General features: G+C 43.4%; 1 protein-coding gene across 5 annotated transcripts in view; it reads left to right on the forward strand.

The window, feature by feature from the left end:
* Positions 1-26,170, forward strand: part of MARCHF1 (membrane associated ring-CH-type finger 1) — a 233,946-nt gene that overhangs the window by 182,268 nt on the left and 25,508 nt on the right. For all 5 annotated transcript variants that reach the window (XM_061584278.1, XM_061584280.1, XM_061584277.1 and 2 more), the window contains one exon: positions 8,306-8,486. In XM_061584278.1, coding sequence (XP_061440262.1) covers positions 8,306-8,486 — 181 coding nt within the window. The remainder of the gene's footprint in view (positions 1-8,305; positions 8,487-26,170) is intronic.

Here is a 26,170-nt window from a genome sequence, read left to right on the forward strand (position 1 = left end):
TTCTGTCCCCCATGCTTTTTAATATCTATATGAAGCCGCTGGGTGAGGTCATCAGGAGTTTTGGAGTGCGTTTCCAGCAATATGCTGATGATACGCAGCTCTACTACTCCTTTTCATCTTCGTCAGGTGAGGCTGTTGATGTACTAGACCGCTGCCTGGCCGCGATAATGGGCTGGATGAGAGCTAATAAACTGAAACTCAATCCTAACAAGACTGAGATGCTGTTGGTGGGAGGACCCTCTGCCCAGATGGTTGACGTTCGACCTGTCCTAGATGGGGTTACACTCCCCCTAAAGGAACAGGTACGTAGTTTGGGAGTCTTATTAGATCCGCTCCTGTCACTTGAGGCTCAGGTAGCCTCGGTGGCACGGAATGCATTCTACCAGCTCCGGCTGGTAGCCCAACTACGACCCTATCTGAGCAAGGAGCATCTTGCCTCAGTTATCCATGCTATGGTAACCTCTAGATTGGACTACTGTAATGCACTCTACGTGGGGCTACCTATGAAGACGGTTCGGAAACTTCAGCTAGTGCAAAATGCTGCGGCCAGAGTTCTCACTGGGACAAAGAAATTTGACCATATAACACCTGTCCTGGCGCAGCTGCACTGGCTACCGATATGTTTCCGGGCCAGATTCAAAGTGTTGGTTCTTACCTATAAAGCCCTAAACGGCATTGGACCGCAATACCTGATGGAGCGCCTCTCTCGCTATGTACCTACCCGTTCACTACGCTCGATGTCGAAGGCCCTTCTCCGGGTCCCAACCCATAAAGAGGCCCGGAGATCAACAACTAGATCTAGGGCCTTCTCGGTGGTGGCCCCCGAACTATGGAATGCCCTCCCAGACGAGATACGCCTGGCGCCTTCTCTGTTATCTTTTCGGCGCCAGGTAAAAACTTACCTTTCCGCCCAGGCTTTTTAAACTTTTTAAATTTTGTAAATTTTTAAATATATTAATTTAACATTCTAAACTTAATATGATCTTAATTTATAAATCTCAATGGCAATTTTATTAATGTTTTATAATTGTACTATATATATATATTTTTTCCACACTTGCTCATATTTTAATTGTGATTTTATTTGTTGTACACCGCCCTGAGAGCTTTCTGCTATAGGGCGGTCTAGAAATGTAATTAAATAAAATAAATAAAATAAATAAATAAATTTTGTATTGGAAATCCTTTTAAAATATTTGTAAATTATCAATACAACTCCCACTAATTTCTCATTTTCTAATCTAAGTTTACCGAATTCCTCTAGTCTGTTGTCAGCTAATCTGCCCTCTAGACTCTTTATCACTATTCTTTGCAGTATTTTAATATTTGACTAATCCATCAGTAAATACTCATTTCTCCTGTGCGTGGAAAAGATGATATCAGGTGGGTAGCTAGCTCCACCTAGCGGCTGAAGGCAAAAGAGCACTCTTGAATTTTTTGCAGACGCTTCCTGGTCCGGTCCTGTTCTTGTTTCAGTTTCTCTTTTGCCTTCACCAAGCTCAGTTGGGCCCTCTCTGCTCCTTGGTTTCAGGCCTGTATTCTTTGTTCTAATTATTCTGTTTGTTATTCTGTGTTTCTATATTAGTGTTTTTCCTTGTTGACTTGTGTTTTGCTCCAAGTTCCCCCCCAGTTTTTTAAAAAAGGGGGATTTCATTTTTGTTTCCTCAGCAGCAGCTATGCACCCTCCTAGCAGCTCCCACGCCAGCCTCGCAGCCTACTTCAGCTCCTTCAGAGTGGGAATTGCAGTGGCAGCCACCTTCTCCTTCCGGTGGCTTCCCCGTGAACGGAGCTGTCACCTGGATTGCACTGCAGCCTTGCAGGCTTCCCAACTGCAGCCAGCCTCTTCCTGTGCGTCCATGGGAGAAACATGTGATGGGCAGCCTCCACCCTTAGAATCTCCCTCCCTGCCACTGAACTAGCGAGGAGGTAGGCAGGCGCCAAGCAGGGAGGCAACGTCGGACCTCCCCTGACAGGCCTGACTTAAGCAGGGCAGAGGCGCCCTTTAGCCCAATGTGAGTTTTTTCTCCACCCCCCACGTCTCCTAAGAACTGTCTGTGAGGCCTTTTGCCCCTGTAAGCCCTGCTGTGTGTTGCACCCATGAATCAGATAACCCCTCTAAGAGGACGAAACTGCTCCCCCCCCCACCGCTGCCAGCATTCGTTTCAGCATTGGAACCTCTATCCAGGGACCAGTTCCTTCATATCTTCTGGTGGCCCAGTGAGGGGCAGCGATGGCTTGCCCCTCTACCAGCAGGCACGAGGTGGCTGAGGCACAGATTATGGCGGGCAGGGTGGCTCAGGAAGGCAGGGCACCTGTTTCCAGCAAGACCACTGGGACAGACAGGCAGGACCCTGATCAGCAATCAGGATCAACAGGCAAGGCCTTGCACAGCGCTTCCTGCAGATCCCAAAGGGACCAAGAACCTCTATCTGATGAAGAAAGCAATCTTCCTCATTCCTCATTGGGTTCCATTTTTTCTACCAACTCCTCTCCTGAATCCTTCATAGGCTTTTTGAAGGTACCAGTACTTCAACACACCCAAGAGGCGGGGGGGGGCACAGGCTGCAAATTTCTGGTGCTCAAACTCATCCCATTCAATTAAACCTTTCAGCTCAATCGATTCAGCAGTTAAAGGAACAACTCAGGGACTCTCTCCTAATGGACTTGGTCAGGAACCTGTCTGCATCATCGGCCCATTTGCGGGCCCTATCGCAGGAAGCCACAGCTTCTTTGCCCACTCAGGCACCTCCTAGAAGAATGATACTACAGGATCCCTCTGTGGACCGCACAGCTAACAATGTGCATCCACCACGGAACACAGCATCTCTGGATCCTCATGCCGTTGCCCAGGGCAGGCACCTTCACCCTCCAGATGATGCTCCTCTAGACCCGGACACTGACCTAATGATCCTGGGCGAAGAGGAATGGGGATTCTGAATCTGAAGAGATTGCAACCGCTAGGATTTTCCAGGAGCTGTACTTCCTCCCCCTCCTGTGTAAGGCAATGGAAGCCCTGACACTAACCTCTGCAGAGGATCCTCCTGCCCCTTCTACTTCTAGGGTTTCAGCGGTGTGTCCTGACCCAAAACCCAAGTCTAGAGTCCTGAAGCTCCCTTCCCTACTTCCCAAAGTACTCAAGTCAGAGTTCGACATTCCATTACAATGCAAGAAGTCAGTCTCGATTGCCAACAAATATTATATGCTGGAACAACACATCATGGACCAACTGAAGGTCTCGCTGTAGATGCTCTCATTGTGAATTTACTGAATCCATCTTTGAACCCTAGGGACTCGGATGCTGATCTGAAAGATGCCACAGAGTGTAAAATGGATCAGGGTCTTTGAAGGATACACGAGTATAGTGCACTCTCAATCCGAGCAGCAGCAGCCTCCTCAGTATTTGCTCGAGCTTCCCTTCTGTGGTTGGAGGATCTGCTGGATGGACCACAGCAGGACGCAGCCCGAGTATGCAAGTCCTTACTCAAAGTCTCTTGGGCAGTAACTTTCATGGCAGATGCATCCATGGATGCTGTGCAGTTTGCAGCAAGATACCTGACAGCAGGCGTATTCACTAGAAGAACCCTATGGCTTCGACATTGGGAGGCAGACCCCACGGCCCGCTCCAATCTCACCTCCGAACCTTATGTGGGAGGCAAGCTATTCGGAGATGACGCCCTAGCAAATGTTTTGGAATCTAAGGAGAAGAGAAAGTCAATGCCATCCTCCAGGAAAAGGATGACAGGAGGTACTTTCAGCATTCTTTCCACCCTTACCTGTCGTCTCAGTCCTTTTGTGGTTCCAGGACATCTGGACGAGTAAAGGACGCCCGCTCCAGCCACCCATTCTGGAACAGACAGCGCAATCAACCTAGGGCACAACAACATTTCCCCAATCGCTCAGGTTTTGGTTCCCAGTCGCGGGGCAATAAGCATCAGTTCTGACACCAACATTCCGCCAGTGGGGGGCCATCTCCTATGCTTTGCTGACCGGTGGAAGGACACATCATCAGACCAATGGATACTACACACCCTCTGGTATGGCCTAAGGTTGGAGCTCACCTCCACCCCTCCGGCAAAATTTATTCCATTCCCCCTGTCAGCTTCCCCACACAAGAGGGAAAGGGTTCTGCAGGTGATTTCCCATCTGATACAATTTGCGGCTATAGAACCTGCCCTGGCAGGTTTTTTGAGAAACTACTCTTTGTTCTTCACCGTTGCAAAAAAAATGAATCGTTCAGGGCAGTACTGGATCTAAAAAACCTCAATGGATTCATAAAGTACCGCAAGTTTTGCATGGACATCTTACTCTCAATCAAAGAAGCCATGAGAAAGGGGGACTTTCTCGCCTTGATTGACCTAAAGGAAGCCTACCTCCACATTCCTATATTTCCTCCCCACAGGTGCTACCTCAGGTTTGTGGTGGGTCAAGACCATTTTCAATACAGGGCTATGCCATTTGGCCTGTTGTCTGGCCCCAGAGTATTCACAAAAATCATGGTTGCCCTGGTGGCACACCTCAGGACACAAGGGGTTAATCTTTTTCCCTATCTGGATGACTTTCTGATTTGGTCCCCATCATTACACAAGGCCTAGGAAGACCTCCACATCACCTTGGTGTCCCTGAAGGACCAGGGCTTCCTAGTCAACGAACTCAAGAGTCAGCTATTTCCATCTCACAGCATAATTCATCTGGGAGGCGCTATAGACTTGTGGGAGGGAACCTTAAGGGTATCCCAAGAAAGAATAAACAAGATACGTGCAATGGTGTCAAAAGTTCTGTCATCCAACTCAGCAGATCTGATGCAATTGGCTGCTCTCCTGGGGCTGATGGTGTCTACATTTCAAACTACACCTTGGGCGCATCATCACGCTCAGGCACTTCAATGGGCTTTTCTGCCATTCCAAAGCGACATAGCTTCAAGGCACCACTGCAGAGTGGCACTGTCACTGCAGGTACATCAATCATTACTTTGATGGTTCACGAACACAACCTGTTGATAGGAGTACTGTTTCAGGATTCCCCTCAAACCCTGATCATGTTGGACGCCAGTCTATCAAGCTGGGGGGCTATCTGTGAGGGTCAGATGATACAGGGCACATGGTCTCTGCAGGAATCCACTCTTCCAATCAATCTCCTGGAACTTCGAGCGGTCCGTCTGGCCCTCAGACACTTCGCAGAATTCAGAGAGTTGGAGGCGATGCTGATAAGAATGGGCAACATGTCGGCCAAATCTTATATGAACCATCAAGGGGGCACATGCTCCCGCCACCTCCAGGAGGAAGCCTCTCTCCTCTTTCAGTGGGCAGAAAACAATGTGGATTCAATATCAGCAGAGTACCTCAAGGAGGAGGACAACGACCAAGCAGACTGGCTCAGTTGAAAGAAATTGGATCATGGAGAATGAATGCTTCACCCAGACTCCTTCCAACAGATAATGACACGATTCAGCAGGGTTTCAAATGGACCTGTTTGCCACCAGCCACAACAGACAAGTGAGGAGGTTCTTCTCCAGGTACGTGATGGCAGGAGCAGAGGCAATAGATGCCTTGGCATCCCCCTGGCCTCCAGGCAGACTGTATACCTTTCCTCCACTCCCAATTATTCCCAAGGTAATGCACAAGATCCGAACCAAAAAAGCATAAGTTCTCCTAGTAGCTCCCTGGAGGCCAAGACATCCATGGTTTCCGGATCTCCTCGACCTGGCGGTGGAACCCCCATGGAAAATTTGCCTAAGGGAGGACCTGCTCTCTCAAGGGCAGTTTCTTCATCCAGATCCAGGGTGGTTGGCACTTCATGTATGGAATTTAAGCGGAAGTACCTCTTGAATAAAGACATCCCTCCACAAGCACTGGGAACCATGATGGCCTCTAGAAGTCCCTCCACAGTAAGAATATATGAGGGCACATGGAAGACCTTCTCATCCTGGTCACAGAAGGAAAGAATTTTTCCACGGAAAGCGGGAATCATCAAGCTATTCTCTTTCCTGCAAGATGGCTTATCTGTGGGCCTCAGACCAAACACCTTGAGGCACCAGACTTCAGCATTATCATCCATACTCTCCAGATTCCCGGACAATCCACTCGGCTTTCATCCTTTTACCAAGCATTTCCGTAGGGGGGCAACCTTATCAGCGCCACCTACAGTTCACCGCTACCCTACCTGGGACCTGCACAAAATGTTAACGGCCTTTCCAAAACCTCCATTTGAGCCTTTAAGTCAAATTCCTCTTCGTCTGCTGTCCTTTAAGGTGTTGTTTCTTGTGGCCATTACTTCGGCCTGTAGGGTGTCTGAGCTGAATGCCCTGTCTGTACAGAAAAGTTTGTGTGTGTTTCATAAGGATAGAGTAGTCCTTCGCACTGTCCCTTTCTTTCGTCCCAAGGTCCTGTCCACCTTCCACTCCCAACAGGAACTGGTACTGCCGTCCTTCTGTCCAAATCTGGTTCATCCCACAGATAAGGCGTGGCACTCACTTGATGTGAGGAGAGCCCTGAAAGTATATCTTTCTAAGACCAAGTCATTTAGGAAAACAGATAATTTGTTTGCGTCTTTTCACCCAGCGTCTCTGGGTAAAAAGGTTTCCACTTCCACATTAGCTAGATGGATCAAAGCGTGCATCTCCTTGGCATATGTCTCATTAAGACTGGCCCGGCCAGCTGGCATAGTGGCTCACTCCACGAGAGCAGTGGCCACATCAGCAGCGTTTTCACACAGTGCTACTCTAACAGAGATCTGTAGGGCAGCTACATGGGCCACTCCTAATACGTTCATTAAACATTACAAGATAGACGCATATGCATCAGCTGAGGCAGCTTTTGGAAGGAGAGTGCTACAGCATGTCATCTCAGACCGCTAAAGTTTTGAAGCCCAGCGTTATTCTCACCCTACATGGGTCAGCTTTGGTATGTCCCACCTGATATCATCTTTTACATGCACAGGAGAAGAGACATTTGGTCTTACCGTGAAATCGGTCTTTTCTGTGCATGTCAAAAGATGATATCACGGCCACTCCCTAGAAGGGCTGGGCTGCCGTGGCAAGCACAAATAGGCCTGTAGCAGAGAGTGTATGAGTACTGTTGTCTACTTCTGTTAGTGTGTTCTTCCTATTCTTTTCCTTGTTTATTGGCTTGTCATGGAGAAACTGAAACAAGAACAGGGCCAGACCAGGAAGGGCCTGCAAAAAATTCAGCAGTGCTCTTTTGCCTTCAACCGCTAGGTGGAGCTAGCTACCCACGTGCATCTTTTGACATGCACAGGGAAGACTGATTTCACAGTAAGTCCAAATGTCTCTTTTATTGTTTGTTACTCAGTGGGAAGAGACTGGGGGTTAAAAGCTGGCAAAGTTCATATAAATCTTCTGAGAAATTGTGTGGCAATAATTAAGTTTACACAGAGCAGAAACAGAAGTCTGAATGTGGGAAAACACTCTTTCCTATTAGCTGCTAAGAACCATTTTCTTTTCATCCTCTTTCTGGTGCACACTTGACACTGATAATGCCCACAACCACACCAAGGAGTTACACACACAAAAAGAAACAAAATTCTTACCTCTCCAACATATATTATTCAGGAAGGTTGACCAGATATATAGGGCCTGTAAGAGTTGTGTGCTGAGCATATTGTCTGCAAGTCACCAATATGCTCTTTTATGTTTAAAGAGTATGGAACAATTAAGAACACTGGACAGAATCCAGTCCAGTTAAGAATATCTAAATACCATTTATTTAAGTGGAAGAGTTAGGCTTCAGTCCTGTGCACACTAGTGAGTAAATCCCATTAAACACAGTGGAACATTAAAACCTGGTTACATGAACAAGCAGTCAGTAGCTTTGGGTCCACATGCTCTCCTATTCCCCTCCCATCATGTGTGATGATTCCATGTCTCCTGTTTACAAAAAAAATATACACCTTAATAATTTTTCTGAGCTGGCAAATTAAACTATCACTTGATTGTAAACCAAAATAGAAGGCAGGGATTTACCATTTATGAATGAAGGGGGGGAAAGCAGTATGTGAGCCCAAGGCTCCTGTCTGCTTGTTCAGGTAGCCATATTATATAAATAATAAGGTGAAAGAAGTAGAGTTTGATTTGTGTCATTGGGGAAATCTTGCACAGTTCTATCACTAGGTAATGCTAAAAATGGAACACATAGTAACTAAGCAACAAACTGGAAAAGGTACACATTTCTAGGATCTAATCTCAAAGGTTGTGCACTTTTAGAGTGTTTTGAATGTCAACTCTTAGAATGAAGGGCAGTACAAATAAACTCTAGCTTGTCTCACTCACTGTTGCTGTCCTTCTTGTCAGGATCTGTCACTGTGAGGCAGATGACGAAAGCCCCCTCATCACACCGTGTCGCTGCACAGGGACCTTACGTTTTGTTCATCAGGCCTGTCTGCATCAATGGATTAAGAGCTCAGACACACGCTGTTGTGAACTCTGCAAGTATGACTTTATAATGGAGACCAAGCTCAAACCTCTTCGAAAGGTATGATGCTAAGAATTATATCCATCCAACTGTGAGCTGCCATAGCTGAAGTCATATTTCCAGTCTATTTTCTGTTTTCTTTGATGCATGAAGCTCTGTGTCAGTTTATGTTACATCTATTGATCTTGTGTGATCAATTCAGTATATCTCTTTTGTAATCGTATGTTTATTTTAATTTTCTTTCTTCGTCTGGAATGTTATGATGCATGTTTTGTAAGCATATGCTTATTGTGAAACATCATACTACAGTATCCGTTGACTTAATATGATTGAGAATCAGTATCAAACTAAGCAAAGCTTCTGTTGCTTCGTTGAAATCAGTATGTAAAAGTCAAGTCTCCCTCACATCTCACACTAAATCAACTATTTTGGATTCCTGGCCCATGGTCCTAAGTTTTACTGTTTTGCCACATTGTATACCTAGATGTGTGCAGTTTCCTTATATCCTCGTTCACATTGGCTCCTTCATGATGCACCACCCATTCAACCATCATTTTTATGGGGCCCCTATTTTTAGCTGACTGTCTTTTGCCCTCTTCCTTACTCTTTTTTAAAAAGTTGTTCTCAGCCTTTTGCCTCCTTTCCAAGTATACCTGTGTTTTCTCACACAATTAACAGTTGCAGATTGTTTATACCATACTGTACAACCAGCCTATAAAATTATTATTTGAAAGCCATACACATGATTATTCTTGTTAATTACATTGCTACCATTACCAGCTGTTATTCGTCCTTAGGATAATCGTCAGAGGAGAGACAGAGCCCTTAGCTTTCAGAAATCAGATACGCCTTTATTTTCCAGGAGGGTTTCCACATCAGAGCTATTTCTCCAGTGTTTGAATTTGCCTTCCAAAATTTATCCCCAAATTCTAAAGTTGGCAGGTTCAGGATACTTACTTGAATTAATAAAAGTTAAGAAAATGAATTATTGTATGAAAAGAAAAACTGTTTCTTGTGCATTTTGCATAGTCAAAACACACTAAAAAACTAATTATATATGCCATAATTCTGTAGAAATTTAAAAAAGAAGCTGAATGTGCTATTGGCCAGGAATATCAGCGTCAGATCCAGATTCTTAGCTTTAAAACAAGACTGTTTTAGCTCTTTATGGTTGCAAAATATGCTTGAAAAGTGTGTGAGTAATAGCTAGTGAAATGTCAGAAGTTGAAGGAATTGCTCAAGATTTCCAGTGGTTAGAGTGTGGAGCTTCCTTGCACTGTAAGGCTTCCTATCTGCATAACTGGCAGAAGCAATATAAATCATGCATAGTAAGAGGGAAAAGCAGCTCAGTTTGCAAAATATTGTAAAGGTTGCAGAATCCTGCTTTTCATGTTGCACAATGTGGAATACTTTGGCTCAGAATTTTAATTTTATTTGACTCAGAATTCAAACATTCCTAGTTACATCTTTTTGTTAAATAATTGTGTCTGTCTTGTGTGGCATTGCTCTTCTCTCTACTTGAGCGTGTTACAAAATTAGTGGAAGCTTTATTACTTGTTTTGTTTGTTTCTGCAGAGGCAGAACTCAAGGGGTTCATATACTGGTCAGTCATTAATATGTTCTATGTTGTTAACTGTGTATACCATAATATCTGTGTCAGATACACAAGTTGAAATCTGAACATATGTGAATTTCAGATGTCCCTGATTTATCTCACTAATCTTTCTAAACTGTTCACTAATCCCACTCAGCCATTTGAGCATACTAGATATGTAAGCCATTACACTTTTCTTCCCTGCCCCTTCTTAGTGTACTGATTCACTATTGCCTGAATATTCATATACACAGACACACACACACACACACACTTTATTGTTGTCTCTTATTTTGTATAATTTGCTCTATTTCTGCTACACATTTATAGAGGAAGAAGCTTTACTGCGTTTCTGCACTCTGTCCCTGGAAAACTTACTCAGCAACTTTGGCAGTTTCTGAGGTTTTACCAGGCATTGTTGCCAATATACTTTTGAACATAACCAAAAATGCTAGAATCTTGCACTTTAAAAAGAAAGCAAGAGATAAAAATGAAAAGAAACCACAAATTCTTAGGAAACCAAATCCTGACCTTTGTCTGGGCTTGTGTGCAATTGTAACATCTATATAGCCATGGAAAGGATCTGGGATATAGCTTATATAGCACTGAAACAATCACCTTGCATTTCTTGATTGACTCATATCTCCTTTTCTTCATGGATTCAGATCTCTCTTTTTTTGTCAAGTGGATAACACTGGTTCCAGGATCAAAGAGTAACTGAAAACTCTAGAAACCCAACATGGATATTGTTAGCTGTTAGGGGATGACCTACCATTAGGCAGAGGGAGGTGGCAGATGCTTTTTTGGCAGCTGGGGAGGGGGTTGAACCTCTGGTTGTCCCCACCCAATTGGAAAACAGAGCTGTGTATGATTGTGGCCTGTTAGGCACCCACTACACCAGCCTGCTGCCCTCAAGTGCATTGGAGGACACTATCCCATCACCAGATTCAACTGCCAGTCTATTCAAGTTCTGTTCATGAAGTGCAGGTGGGGATGCTATGTTGTTCTTTGCCTCAGGCAACAAAATGACTTTGGCTGACACTGTTAGTTGTATTCACTGAATTGTTATATATAACATAACCCCACAGGCCATCGAACTTCATTTTTCTACAACAGGGAGCTCACTTCCCTGTTTATCATCTTAATGTCTGTCATCGTGGTTCCCCAATTGATCCCCATTCATCTGAAAAAGGGACCTATAGATGATGAGTGACTTGTAGAAATACATTCTTCGTCCAATTCAAAGAAAGAAAGAAAGAAAGCCATGGAACTACAGATTACTAAATCACACACAGAAACAGCACTATGCTTCAGTTGCAAAGGCTTTATACTGGTGATCTAAATAAATATGCTGTTGTCAGTGTTTAATATAAGGCTGCCAAAAGCTAATGGTGATAACTGGCTGTAGCTAAGCCTCTCCACTTTTGATGTTATTGAAGGTTTAAAAACAAACAAGAAAAAATGTGTTTGAGATGAATTACTGGGATTTCTGACACGTATGCAATGAATGGTAGGATTTCATTCTGAGAATTTAAGTTTTGTCCAAGTCATTACAAGTTTCTCCTTCTCATTACCCCTTGTAATGTAGTTATTGATTGATAACTCTGATTGATTTCTTGACAATAATTTTTGAATAGATGTTCACTGCCTCTGCTATTTGCTCTGCGTTCTTAGCCACCGAGATACTGTTTTTGCTCCCTTCTGGAAGGCATATTTGTTCAGCAGTAGAAACTGAATGATGTAAAATCCTTGTATAATAAATATTTTGTGCTGGAAGTTGTGAAACTGGAGAGATTTGAATTCAGCTTCTAATAAGAGTCTATGAAGCCTTAGCAGTTTTGTTTACTATTCTGATCACCAATGTAACAATATTTAGTGATTTGTTTGGTTAATACAAAAAACATAAAGACAATCAACATATTAATGTGATCCATGTGGAATGGACAAGAGAATTAAAATGCACATAAAACACAATAATATATCTTTAAACACAGATTTCCCCAAAGCTTTTTGCTATTACTTTTCAAATTCCTTTTCATATTTAATTATTTGGTGATGTTTATTTATAGACATTTGGTCTCTAAGGTTTTTATTTCCCCTGAAATATGGACATATTTTATTTTTTCCTTCAAATGTTGGCACATGCAGATGGAGGCTTGATTTTGAAATTTAGGAATGGCAGTGTTACACAGAGTTCGCTGTCTGCAAGGGCTGTCCAGTTCATTTTTAGGGGGCAGGGCCACATGTGAGTGCAACAATATCAGACTTCCTGAATTCACAAGCAGCTGAGTAATATCAGACTTCCTGAATTCATAGGCAGCTGAGTCTCCACAAAGCAATAGATCATATGTCTGGCTTATGTGAACAAGCATTTTTTCTTTTAAGAGTTACACACAATGTTTTAATTCATATTTTGGTGTCGGACATTAATGAGAAATTCAGTTCTTCACTTATATCCACTAGGTCAGATAAGATTGTTCTTAAACCCTCTTGGAAAGTTGAAGCACAAAGCTGTCCCAGCATAGTGATGCCATAAAGGTTATGCAGCGCAGCCAGCAGAATTCATCTAGCACAACAAGAAACACTTCACAAAGTAGGGGGAGAAGGAGGCCTTTGTCAGAATCTTATGGAACAGTCTTGCCCCTGATGGATGGCATAATATGCTTAAAAAAACAAGTGGTGGAGGGTAAAATGCTTCTGCCTAGCAAAATATTGGTTGATGGATGGAGACAGTTACCAGGGATCTTGTGGACATTTCTGTTGATAGTTATATTCGTATTTTGTTTCTGGAGTTACTGTGCTATTGTGCTGTTGGTTGCGCAAACTTTACATGAGCATTAGTCTTAGCATATTGATTGGTGAACAGAAAACAACTGTTCTGTGCTTGGCCCCACAGCTGCAACAGGGATAAGATTCTGTTTAGCCTCCATGAATTATCCTTTCCCACTAAACTAATGTGTAGCCTCCTGTGAGGTTGCTGTTTTTCCTGGTGCACGTTTCTCCCATCCTCTCCCTGGCAAAATATCAGCTCCCCTCCTGGAGTAAGCAATGCAGATGTGTTGTCTGCAGTGTTGTGGAATCTGTCTACTGGGTGGCATTGTTCTCTCTGTGAGTTTCTAGTCCCTTCCCAAGAAAAAGACTGATTTCTCCCTTCAGGCTTCGTACCCACAGCACTATGGTGACTTATGCAAGGAAAGGTGTTTGGTATCTTTGTTGCTACCTGATTGTGTGTGGACTGTGAAGTATGTACACTCCACAGTTGGATGACATCATGGGGTCATTTTGCTGGTGCCACATACTGATTGCTGCCTTCTATGCATCACTAATATAGAAGTATTGTCAACTGTCAGCATTTTGGTTAGTGGGTGGAGGCAGTTGCCAGGAATCCTGTGAGCACTTCTGTTGGTGCTGCTATGTTAGTAGGGATGGCCGGCAGATCAGCTTAAGTCTGTCCCGTTTCATTTTGACTGGCAGTCAGTCATAGGTCCGGTGTGTTTTGTGTGGATTTTTAAAAAGTTATTGTAAACCGCCCAGACAGCTTCGGCTATGGGGCGGTATATAAATACAATAAATAAATAAATAAATAAAAGCATGAAAAGTTTGCATTTAAGTTATGCAAGTAACCATATGCTTTTTTATATGCATTCCCTCCAAATATGTATTTTTAACTTGCTTTCCCAGAAAATATGCATTTTAACTGTAAAACGTATTTTTGTGCACACTTGGAAACTGCATTACAACATTCTGGGAAGTGCATAATCTATTTAAGAGTTGCATTCTGATCCACAGACAACTTCAGGCCCACCAAATTGAATCAATCTGCTGCAAAATGTAGACCAAATGAATTCCTCCTCCATCCTATATAATATTTGTTTCTGCATCTATTATGCTATTGATTTTGCTGCTGGTTTTGTATACATTATGCCAGAATTAGCCCTGGCATAGTGGTCACTCAGCATATTCAGACCAGAATAGACTCACTATATAACTTTCTATATTGTGGTTTAACGGGGTTTGAATGCCCCCCATACATTGAAAGAATGCATGAGGGAGGTCACACACAGCACCCATGCCGCCACCACTGTCTGCATGTTTGCCCAGCTTGTGAAGGGGCTCTATACATGTACAGCTCTTCCTCATGAGGGGGGATCATGGTCTAATCAGGATCTCCCCTTGTGTGGCAGAATTCTGTGCACATATATTGGCACATGTGTAAAACTCCTTCACATTCCTTAAAATCATTAGGGGCTGGCTGCTGCACATGTTCATGGTGGGTGGCTTGCCAGCATGGCCCTGTGAGCCTCTTCATGCACAGCACTCGCATTCAGAACAGGGAAACAGTTGGTGTGTTCAGGAAGAAAAGCTAAGCAGGGCTACCACTGCTGCTCTCTTGATACCCCTTCAAGTGTTTCTTAACTCTTCCTAATGGTAGGGCCAGCCCTATGACATCCTCTTTAAAAATATGTAGACTAATGGCCATCATCACAACTTGTGGCAGTGGGTTCCATGAGCTAATTACATGTTGTGTGAAGAAATATGTTGTTTTTTTCCTGACAAGAATCTATTACCAATCAATTTCATTGGGTAACCCCAAATTCTAGCATTGTGAGAGAGCAAAAAAGTCTAGCAAAAACACCTACCTCTCCATTTTCCCATGCCATTAATCATCTGATAAACCTTGATAATATCTCCTGCCTGGTCACCTTCTTTAAGATTAAAAAGGCCCAAACACTCTAGCTTTCTTCTTAGAGAAAGTGCTTCATCTCCTTGATCACTGTAGTTCTTGTTTTATGTACCTTTTCCAGTTTTAGGCTGTCGTCTTTGAGATGGAGTACACCATGGCTGTGTACACACTGTACAGTTAAAGCACCCCCCAAGAATCCTGAGAATTGTAGTTTATCCCTCACAGTGATACCATTCCCAACACCTTTAATAAACTACAGTCCCCAGGATTCTTTGGGGACTTTGGAGATGTGCTTTGAACATGCTTTAAATGTATGGTGTGTACTAGATTTAGAATTTAGTAATTCTAATTTTTTTATACTGGCCATTTTATTTTCATGCTCCTTTCTTCCTCATTACCACTAAAGACTGAGTTCAGCTATGTGCCACAGTCCCAAGATCTCTTTCCTTGATTCATACAAGTTCAGATTCTGTATGTGAAAAGTGAGGGAGGGACTTGCCTCAACACACATCAGTTTACAATGACATACACTGGATATCATTTGCCATCTTGTTGCCCATTCATCTAGGTTGCAGTTATTATTTGGTACCCTTCACCAAATGTTAAATGGCATCAATCAGTGCTCACTTATCTCTGTTGTGGAAATTGTCCATTTATTCCAGTATTATTCTCTGGATGCTTAATATGAAACCATAAGAGGAACTGTCCTTTTGTACCGTGATGGTTATGTTTACTTACATGCCTTTGGTGAGGGACTTTGTCAAAAGCTTTTTTGAAGTGGATTATCCCTCACTAAGTGTCTGTTGATATTCTCAGAGAATTTGAAAAGTGTAGTAAGGCAGGACTTTGCAGAAGCTATGCTGATGCTTCCTCAGTTAAGAAACATAGATAACCTACAAGTCTATAGAGTAATTTTTGATTCACATTTTGGGAGGTGACTGAACTGTTAGTGGTTAAGCGCTGGCTCCCTGATACTTCTGCTGTTTGTAGCAGTTTGAGAAGCACCTGAATGTCTGGCTCTCTCATCCTTCCTCTGGCTACCCCTCTACCACCAGCTGACCAGAAATAGGCTGCTTCCTACATAACACCTCTTTCTTAGAGTGAAATGTCTCTCAACAAGAACTCTCAACGCCTCAGCAACCAGGGTGAGTGTTTCATTATTGGAAAATATTTATCATTCACAGCACTCAGGATTGGCGCAAGACAATGTGCCTCCATCTCCTCTGCTGTGTCTCTTCCCCCAGTACATATGACAGGGATCAAACAGGGTGGAAGCCAGTGGCCAGCAGCAGCAGCATGAGAAAGCAAGCAGCGGTGCTTGGCAGTCCAACAGGCAGGTGGAGGCAGTGGTGGATGGATTGGAGGCATCAATTTGCCATTCCTCCCAATGTGCCTCCTGAGGCAAAGAGCTTACCTTGGCTAATGAGAGAGCCGCCCCTGATAACACTAGCTCATGTTCTGGGCAGATGTAACATTCCCAATTTCTTTACCAGTTCTGGATTGTAAATTCCTCCAACTGGACACAATCAAGGTTAATCGTATCAATGGCAGCATTAATCATGGTTAAAGCTAACCAAGGTTTCCTCCTTAACTTATCTAAAACTAATGAAAAACCATTTCCGATCCAAGGTTAAGCAGAAACTCTAGTGGTGCTGCATTGGAAACAGTTAACCACATACATGTGTGATGGAGAAATTGGTTTGCTGACAGGGAGATGGGGGGGGAGTCCATAATTCTTCATCATAATTTTTAACCATGGTTATGCATCAGGAACATTGTATCTATACAGGTTCCTAGTGTTAAGGCAGGAGTTCTTTTTGGTTCAAGAGCTGCAATCCATTACACAGTTGAGTATGCTAAAGTCCTTCTGAAATCAATGGGATATCCCTATTTTTTCTGCTGAAAGACATGGAAAAACATACTTTAAATTAAAGGATTCTGCCAAGATATTTGAACTATTTGGCTACTTGGCTTGAAGAGTTTGATATTATGCTTTGTTTGAAACTGTGTTTAATTAATGCCCTGAAGTTAGTACTACATTACAAACAGCAAATAAATCAGAAATGCAAGAATATATTGGCAAGTCTGCTTCAGAATCCAGTGTTTTCAGAGAAAATTAGTCCTTGGTTACTAGGAGCAACAAAGTAAACTAGGCTGTTGAATAGTACTGATGTCTTGTTTTAAAACATAGCTTCACTTTGATCATTCTTATTTACTCTCATTATTTAAAACCATGCCGTGCAGTATTGGCTCTTGAAAGCAGTAATCTCTGCAGGGAGAGCTATTGAAGATGCTGCTGAGAAATCAGGCTAGTCCCTGTTTGAATTCTGTCCTTCCCCTACTGCACTTTAGGTTCCACATCGAACCTCAAGTGACCTGCACAATTTTCTGAGACAACTGGAAACTTTTGAGCAACCATCACCATATTGTGGTGATGTTGTTGTTCTACCTATTTCTTTGAGCTTATATAAATCACTCTGATTTCTCATCAGTTTTATAACAAGGATCATGATAAAAAGTGATAGCTAATATTGCTTAGGGCAGTAACACTGATGTGCTGTAGGATTAGCTTTCTTTTAACCTAATTTGCTGGGTATTTTGCAATCCTTTCCTATAACAGAGGCCTATGTTTCCTTTAATATTCTATGCTGCTGCGGCATGTTGTCAAGGCAACCAGCTTGAGTGTTTTCTTTCCACTAGTAAACTGTGCCTTAGACATGGCCCACCTTAAATCACTGTCATTCCTGGTAATATGTAAGGTCAAATACTTCACCGTTATGCACAAAAGCACAGAGCTATTTTTTTTCTTTATTGGCTATCATGTTGTCAGGGGAAAGTGTGTATATTACAGCTTTTAAAGTTAAACGAATTCTACAGCATTTAAATCTGGTTGTGATGCTTTCAGGAAACAAGGACTCTTGATAATGAGCAGAGAGCTGTAATCTTTTTTTTAGCAGTAAATAGTTATTGCCAATTTGTATATAAATGATCACATCCACCAGTTTCTGCAGTGCAGTCTTCTCATGACACACATTTGAACAAAAAACAGGTCACAGAGCTCATCATCTTAGGGCTGGTTCACACTTTGCTGCCGCATAAAGGCTCTCTACCTGCAGTGGGACTCACCATGTGTGGAATCGCATGTCTCACTTAGGGCCTGCACAAGTATATGTGGTCTATTTGCCACAAAAAAGGGTTGACAAATCACTGGGATGGCATATACACATAGAATCCAGGTCATATTATTCAATAGCATTAAGAGCACTAGAAAAAATATAATGAAAGCTTTGCTTATCATCATTAAGCTGCCACATTGTTTGCATTTTAAACTTATGGAAGAAGTGGCTGCATGTCACTGTCTGTAAAGTTTTATTTATTTATTCGTACAAAGTTTCCTTTCCCCTTAATAATGAAACTAAACCAAAATGTTGCTCTTTTTTTTAAAAAAACAAGTTCTTTGTTTTCCCTGCTACTGTGACTGTCTATTGTAGCACCTGGGGAAATGTATTAAGAAATTTAATGACCTCGCCCCTTTCATTTGTAAGCCCTGGAAAAAATGTAGTGATATCACAAGTAGGGTGGCCAGATGAAAAAGAAGAAAGGGCTGCTGCATTGTGAATAGTTGTATAGAAGAGGGCATATCAGCAGTGTAGCAGTTCATGCATGCTATAACTGCTTAAATGCCCTCTTCTACACAACTATTAATGGCGCAGGAGCTCTGCCTTCTTTTGCATCTGGCCATCCTAATTTCATAAATACCTTCAAATCCAAAAAACAAAGCAAGCAACAATATAACACAATAATTAGGAATGATGATTTTAACTAAAGAACCACAAGTGTGCATCTATGAAATGTTGACAGTATTAGAGGTTAATTATAGCTGTTTGCTCAAATGTAGAAAATGTGATCATTAAGTGGAAATTTCAGCTTCTGAACTTTCACAATCATAGGACTGTGAGAGATTATTACCATTGATCACATGTTGTCAAGAACAAATCCAGCTCATCTCCACAGCAGCAAATCAGCACTATTACAATAGTGCTGACAATTCGTTGTTGAATTTTGAGCTGTGTAGAGGACTGGTTTACACATCACACTAAACCAAGCCTTGGCTTAGTGTGAATGCCAGGCTCCCAGAGAGGAGCTCACATCCACTTTGCTACTGATGAGCTGTTACTCACGTTTATTCTTAGTTACTGCTCATGGTTAGACTAGAGAGAGATTAACTGCAAGTCTGGGTGCAGACAACACGCTAACCCAAACCTTGGGCTGGCTCAGTGAGATATATCAGCAAAAAGGACTAGGGAGAAGCAAAACAGCTGTGTACTCCTCTCCAGGAGTTCACACGTTTGCGCTAAGTTGTGGTTTGGCTTCATGTGATGTGCAAAGGCCACAGTCTATAGCAAGATAAATTAATTTTAAAATAATTGCTTTTTTTACATGCAAATGTTTTATTAGTCAGCAGACTTTAAATTTCCCTAACAAGAGACTTGGGAAGATGTGGCAAAATGCATATGCATTTTAAAATACTGGTATCTATAGAAGCCATTTATCACTGTGATATTTTGCCCTTTTTCTGTGTGCCATGCACTACATTCTCAGAATGTCCTCCTTGAACCCCAGTTCTCTGAGTTGCTTCAATAGCACTGACATTCATGGCACTGAGTGGCCTGGACTTTGAGCTGTCATTTCTCCTTTGCTAGCAGATGACTGCATTTCACATGCTCTGAGGAGCATTATCATTTTCATTCTTTTTAAAGCTCGCTGCAAAGGTACGTTTTCCCCTGTTACAAGCATTTCTAGGGTACTACACTTATAAAATGTTTCTACATTTGTACTTTCAATTATATTCTCTCTCACACTCTTTTGCATGCACACACACACGCATATTGATTGCGTCTCTAAATGACAAAATTGTCTATCTAAATAGCATATCTTTTGGAAGCTTGTAATTAGATGCAAAATTATAGGAGTAAATTACTATGAGCCAAACCTTTTAGTTTAGCTGGAGGTTATGGGAGGCCTGATGGAGATACTAAGGCAGGAAGCTTCATATACAATGTTGATGAATAACTGCCTATGTATAACTGCTGTCCTGGGAGCTTCTTCATCCTGTTGCTGCACTAATTTAAAACATATTTTGAAAGGAAGGATGATGCCTCTATGGTTCTGGGGAGACTTGCTTGATGAATCTATATCTGATTATTTAAAACAGCTCAGTAATAGAGGATATGCTTTGCATGCAGTAGGCCCCGGGTTTAATTCCTGGCATGTCCACTTAAAAGGTTCTCAGGTGGCAAGATTCTCCCTAAGACCTTGGCAAGCCTGCCAGTCTAAGTAGACAATACAAATGGTCTGACTCAGTATAAAGCCTACAAACATGAATAGGCTGGCCCTGTGAGCTGGAACCCTGAGTTCTCAGGATTCCAACTCCTGGAGACAGACTACTTGCATTGACAGCCTGCTCCAACATACACATTCATCATGAATAGTTGTGTAGAAGAGGGCATATCTCTTCTACTAATGTGCACATTCTAATGTGTACTCTTCTAATGTGCACATTCTCCAATTATGGATAATGTGCACATTAACCTTCCATGAAGAGGGAATTGTGCATATTTCCCAGTCAATATACATAATCTCCAACAGCCCTTGGGAAATTTGCATATAGTGACTGAATTTTGTACATTCTACAGCCATTATTCAAAGTCCCCAACAGGCTTTGAAGAATGTACACATCTGGGCTCAGTTTTGTACATACTCTGGCCAATATGCATAATCCCCAACAGGCCATAAGGAATGTGCATATATTGACTGGATTTCATACATTCTCCTGTTGGCAGCGTTGCCTATTGTGCTATGCCCTTTGGTACGTGTGAGACCGAGTGCGTGTTGCGTTGCAAACGAAGGAAACAGGACACATTCTGTTGAGTCCTTTTTACTAACAAGTTTCCATAGAACACGTTTACAGACATTAAGACAGTACTTCTCCGCTGTAAGCTACTTTTACTCTCCCCCACACACTTTAGCATTCTTTCGCTAAAGGCTTTATAGCTTCACAGCCGCTTACGAGTTAATTGCTTGCAGCTGTGGCTACTGTCCAGTGACTCAGTTCTTTCTTTGGTTAACCGTTACTAGGTCATGTCTTCTACAGAAAGTAAAAGAAAACTACATCCAACATCTCCAGCCATTATGCATAATCTCCAACAGGCCTTGCGGAATGTACATATCTTGATTGCACTTTGTACATTCTCTGGACAATATGTGCATTCTCCAGTCAGTGTATATTAGGGCTGTGTACAGCCCCCCCCCGTCTGCCTCATGACCCTGATCTGTGGGCCCCAAGGGGGGCCAGTCTGCCCTGTCCCAAAGATGGGACCACCCACTCTGCCCTGGATCCATCCCCAAAGTTATTCGGGGGCGGGGCTAAGGGCTTTTTAAAATTAAGAATATGATTGGGAGGGTGGAAGGAGACGCTGTGTCTCCTCCTCCTCCCAAGTGACAACAAGCAGGTGCCACCAGCGCAGGATGGAATCGTTTTGCTTACTGCCTGGTAAGCAGGACAATTCCATTCTGAGCGTCACCAGTCGCTGCTGCTTCATGAGCAGCATTTCTGCATGCAGGGAAGCCACCTATGAATGAGCAGCAACCGGCACCAAGCAGAATGAATCCTCCTGCTTATCAGCTGATAAGCAAGAGGATTCCCTTCTGCAGGGTGCTGCTTCTTTGTGAGAGTGAAGGGGAGTTGGGGCTTGGGGAGGCCTGACAGGAAGGAGGAGAGATTGGGTGGAAAAGGCAGGCACCTATCTTCTCAGAATAAGTGCTTTTCCTGTCCAACTTTCTCCTTTCTGCCCTGTGCCCCATCCCCTAATAGTCCTGGATCACTCTGGGCAGCCGTATCCGACCCATAGCTATCTGGGGCTATCTCAACCCAACTTGGCAGAAGCCCAAATGCCTCCAAAGAGGCCTGATTTTCTTGGGCCTCGGCTGAGTACGGAGCACAGCCCTGATATACGTGTTTCCAAGAAACATGCCTTTTTTCTATCTCTTGTTCACAAGTGAACATTCCATGCCACACCGGCTGCTGCTGGCCCACTGCCTAAGCTTATATGTGCTACAGCATCTCCTCCCACTGATCAGCTGAGGAACAGGAAGAGGGGACCTCCAAATAAAGATTAACATTTTCCTGCAGGCTAGCCCCCTTTTCACCACTCTCACCTGTTCCCCAGCCAGCTGAGACATTTTCTTGGCTGCTACACTGCAGGAGCTTTTATCATGAACTGACTACCCGAGGCAAACTAAAAATGTTTTTTGCCTCTTTGCATGTGGGTGTGAAAAGAGAGGAATCTACTGCATTATTGTTTCCCTAATGTTCTCAGTTAAGTTTAGAAATCATATGTTAAGCCTCTTAGATCAAAACCAGTGTCTCTAAGGTAGCTTCCTCTATTTAAAGCAGATTGGGAGAAAAACAAAACCCTGTTTCTGAGAATATATGTCTACAAATAGTACAGAAGAGAACAGAATATTTAGAACAAAAGAGAGGCAGATTATGTAGGGCTGAAGGCCAAAACTGCTGCTCCACAATTGTGGCAGGAAATTGCATAAATTAAATTGTACACGGAGAAAGCTATCAGCCATTTTCTCAGTTGTGCCTCATTTTTTCCAGCTGGTAAGATCACAAGAATAACTGCAGTGGTATCAGAGTTTGGCCCACTTTGCACAAACATTTTCCCAGGTGATCATGAGCACATGTATGACTGAAGAAGAGTACCAGCTGCGTGAGAGTATGGGAATTTTAACTATATAAACCAGGCCTTCATCCTGAATAAAAAGGAATATATTCTGTTTAATGCTGGTACAGGTGTTTGGGTTTATGTTTTCCAAATGCTCAAGTTGAAATGAAATGCAGGTTTAAAACTACATGATGTTGCACATAATTCCCTTTTTGCTTTTAGTCTAATGACAGAGCTAACATTGAAAATGAGAACAATATAAAATTGGCAGATTGAACAATCATCTCACAAACCATTCCTTTGTTTTAAAAAGGAGGACTTTCTTTGAGCAGTTTCGTGTAATTTCCATTTTTAGGCTGTTTTTTAAAGTGGCTATCATTAAATACTATTGTATTAAATAAAATGTTATTTTGGGGTATATTCTGTTTCGGTTATTCTTTTGTGCTATATATAGAAAAAGTAAAAAGGGGAGGCCTCAATACAATCTAGTAAGAATAACATGTGTCTTCATCATGTAGAGAATAAATATGAAAAATCCTTTACACATAGTCCTCCACTACCCTCTAGTGTCTAACAATCTGCACTTTCAGTGTTAACATTTCAGTGTAACACTATTGAAATTGGAAAGATCTAAATAACATGGTAATGTATGTTTTTGTTATGGAAAGTGCAAACTAGAAGCAACAAATTCAGTAAAGTGGGACATGTTTGTAAACTTACTAAACTAATTCCATATTTGATCTTACCACAGAAAATGCAATAATCTTACATCAGTAGTTAAAATGAAAAATAAAAAATAAACTTCAGTGTTGCTATAGGTATAAATGAAAAATATGCATAGTATCCAAGATGGTCCTCTCACTGATGGAAATAATCATAAGAGCCCTGCTGGATCAGACCACAGACTCCTCTAGTCCAGCATTCTGTTACCACAGTGCCCAATCTGATAACTATGGGGAGCCCAGAAATAGGAAACAAACACAGTAGCCCATACCCAGAAGCTGTGTTCTTCAACCTTGGATCCCCAGATTTTATTGGACTACAACTCACATCATCCTCAACCAGATTAGCCGATAGCGGTTATGGGAGATGTAGTCGAACAACATCTGGAGACCCAAGGTCGAAGAACCGGCTGTGCTGGTTTCGGCCGTTGTTGTCACCTCCTGGGTTGGCTCCGCTCGGGCTTTTGGTCCTTGGGGGCTTTTTGCTGGAGTTTGGTGCGGTTTGGTGCTTAGGCTGTTCCCGCGACGGTTGGGGGCTTGGCTGCCGCTCTGCTGTAGTTGCCGCCGCATCTTTGTGACCTGGATTGCCACCGCCTGTCGTCATCGCTGTGCGACCGTTGTGGATCTGGATGCCACCTTGTCGCTGCTGCTGCGGTCTTGGGCGTTGGGCGTTGCCACGGATACTATCATCGACGCTGCGGCTCTTGTGGATCCGGCTACTGCTCTACCTTGCTGCTGCTTTGTCCTGGCTATTTCGGATTGTTTGGGGACCGTTGCCGCTGCTGCTGACTGCCATTGCTGCTGCTTTTGTGATCGTTCCAGTCGTCGTTGTTGCCTGGTGGGGGGCATTGCCGCTTCATTGCTTCTGAGCTCCTGACGTTACAGCTGCCACTGTTGCGATTCGTGGCTATTGGGACCCTGCTGTTATTGCTTTGCTATTTGGGTATATGAATGGTTGTATGAATGAGTGTGTGATTGTGTATGGAATATGAATTTTTTTTTTTATTTTTTTTTTATTATGTGCCTGGGGGAGAGGATAGGGTGTTGGGAGGGAAGACCAGAGGGGGCCCCAATCAGCGCAGTGACGGGTAATGGGAGGTATGGCGCTGTGAGGAGGACATGCCAGTTAAGGGAAACTCGGCCCAGACAACTGGTGGCTGTGCCGTGTTCCGGTCCTCATCACATCCACAGGATTGCTGGTAGTTCTACCAGCCAACTCTTGGATCTCCTGTTGCTGCTTTTTAATGCCAGATCGGTAAATAATAAAACCTCCCTCATCTATGATTTAATTGTGGATGAGGCGGCCGATCTGGCATGCATTACCGAAACCTGGGTGAGCGATCTGGGAGGTATTAATCTCTCCCAGTTGTGCCCACCTGGGTATTCGGTTCAGCATCTGGGTAGATCCGAGAGTCGGGGAGGGGGAATCGCTGTGGTCTATAGAAGTTCCATCTCTCTTGTTAGGCACCCCATCCAAGTGGCTAATGGCCTGGAGTGTCTGTACATTACGTTGGGCCAGCGAGACAGACTGGGAATACTGTTGGTGTACCGTCCACCCTGCTGCCCAACAGCTTCCCTAACTGAGCTGACAGAGGTGGTCTCGGACTTGGTGTTGCGATCTCCCAAACTTCTGGTATTGGGGGATCTCAACATCCATGCCGAGACCGCCTTGTCTGGAGCAGCTCAGGACTTCATGACCTCCATGACAGCCATGGGGCTGTCTCAATTTGTTACTGGCCGAACGCATATGTCAGGACATACTCTAGAGTTGATTTTTGCCACTGGAATGGGGGAAGGTGATCTGGGAGTGAGGAATCTTACATCTATTCCTTTGTCATGGACAGATCATTGCCTCTTGAGATTTAGACTCACATCGTCTTCTCCCCTCTGCAAGGGTGGAGGACCAATTAAGATGGTCCGTCCCCGGAGACTAATGAATCCTGAAGGATTTCAGAGGGCTCTGGGGGATTTTCCGGCTGATAAAACTGACGATCCTGTTGAAACCCTGGTCACTCTGTGGAACACGGAAATGACCCAGGCAGTTGACACAATCGCCCCGGTGCGCCCTCTCCATTGCAGAGCTCAATTGGCTCCTTGGTTTACCGAGAAGCTAAGAGTGATGAAGCAAGAAAGGAGACGGTTGGAGGGTAAATGGAGATGAACTCCCGACGGCTGTAATTATGCACTTGTGAAGGCCTCCACGAAACGCTATGTGAAGGCGGTGAGGATGGCGAAGAAGCAATACTTCGCTACCTCCATTCAGTCATCTTGTAACCGCCCAGCGGAACGTTATAAGGTTGTCCGGAGACTTTTACACTCTGGTTCTCCAGACGCAATATTACCATCAATGGCCTGCTGTAATGAGTTTGCGAGGCATTTTCAGGACAAGATCATAAACATCCATCGGGACCTTGACTCCAATATTGTAACAGTTGAATCTAATGAGGTGTCCAGAACAGTCTTGTCCTGTTTTATTGGATGAGTTTCAGTTGGTACAGCTCGAGGATGTGGACAAGGTACTTGGACAGATACGGGCGACCACTTCCGCTCTGGACCCTTGCCCCTCGTGGCTAATAAAAGCTAGCAGAAATGGAACGGCCAGCTGGGCCAAGGAGGTGATTAATGCCTCGTTACGAGAGGGAGTGGTCCCGCCTTGCCTGAAACAGGCGATAGTGAGACCGCTCCTAAAAAAGCCCTCCTTGGACCCTGATAACTTTAACAACTATAGGCCGGTAGCAAATGTTCGGTTTCTGGGCTTGGTTCTAGAGCGCGTGGTCGCTCGCCAACTCCAGGCTCTCTTGGATGAAACTGATTATCTGGATCCGTTCCAATCCGGCTTTCGGCCAGGGTTTGGTACAGAAACAGCCTTGGTCGCCCTGTATGATGACCTCTGTCGGGAGAAAGACAGAGGGAGTGTAACTCTGTTGGTTCTCCTTGATCTCTCGGCGGCTTTTGATACCATCGACCATGGTATCCTTCTGGGGCGACTCGCGGATTTAGGAGTTGGAGGC

This window comes from Rhineura floridana, chromosome 9 (genome assembly GCF_030035675.1).
Source record: "Rhineura floridana isolate rRhiFlo1 chromosome 9, rRhiFlo1.hap2, whole genome shotgun sequence".
Taxonomy (NCBI): Eukaryota; Metazoa; Chordata; class Lepidosauria; order Squamata; family Rhineuridae; genus Rhineura; species Rhineura floridana.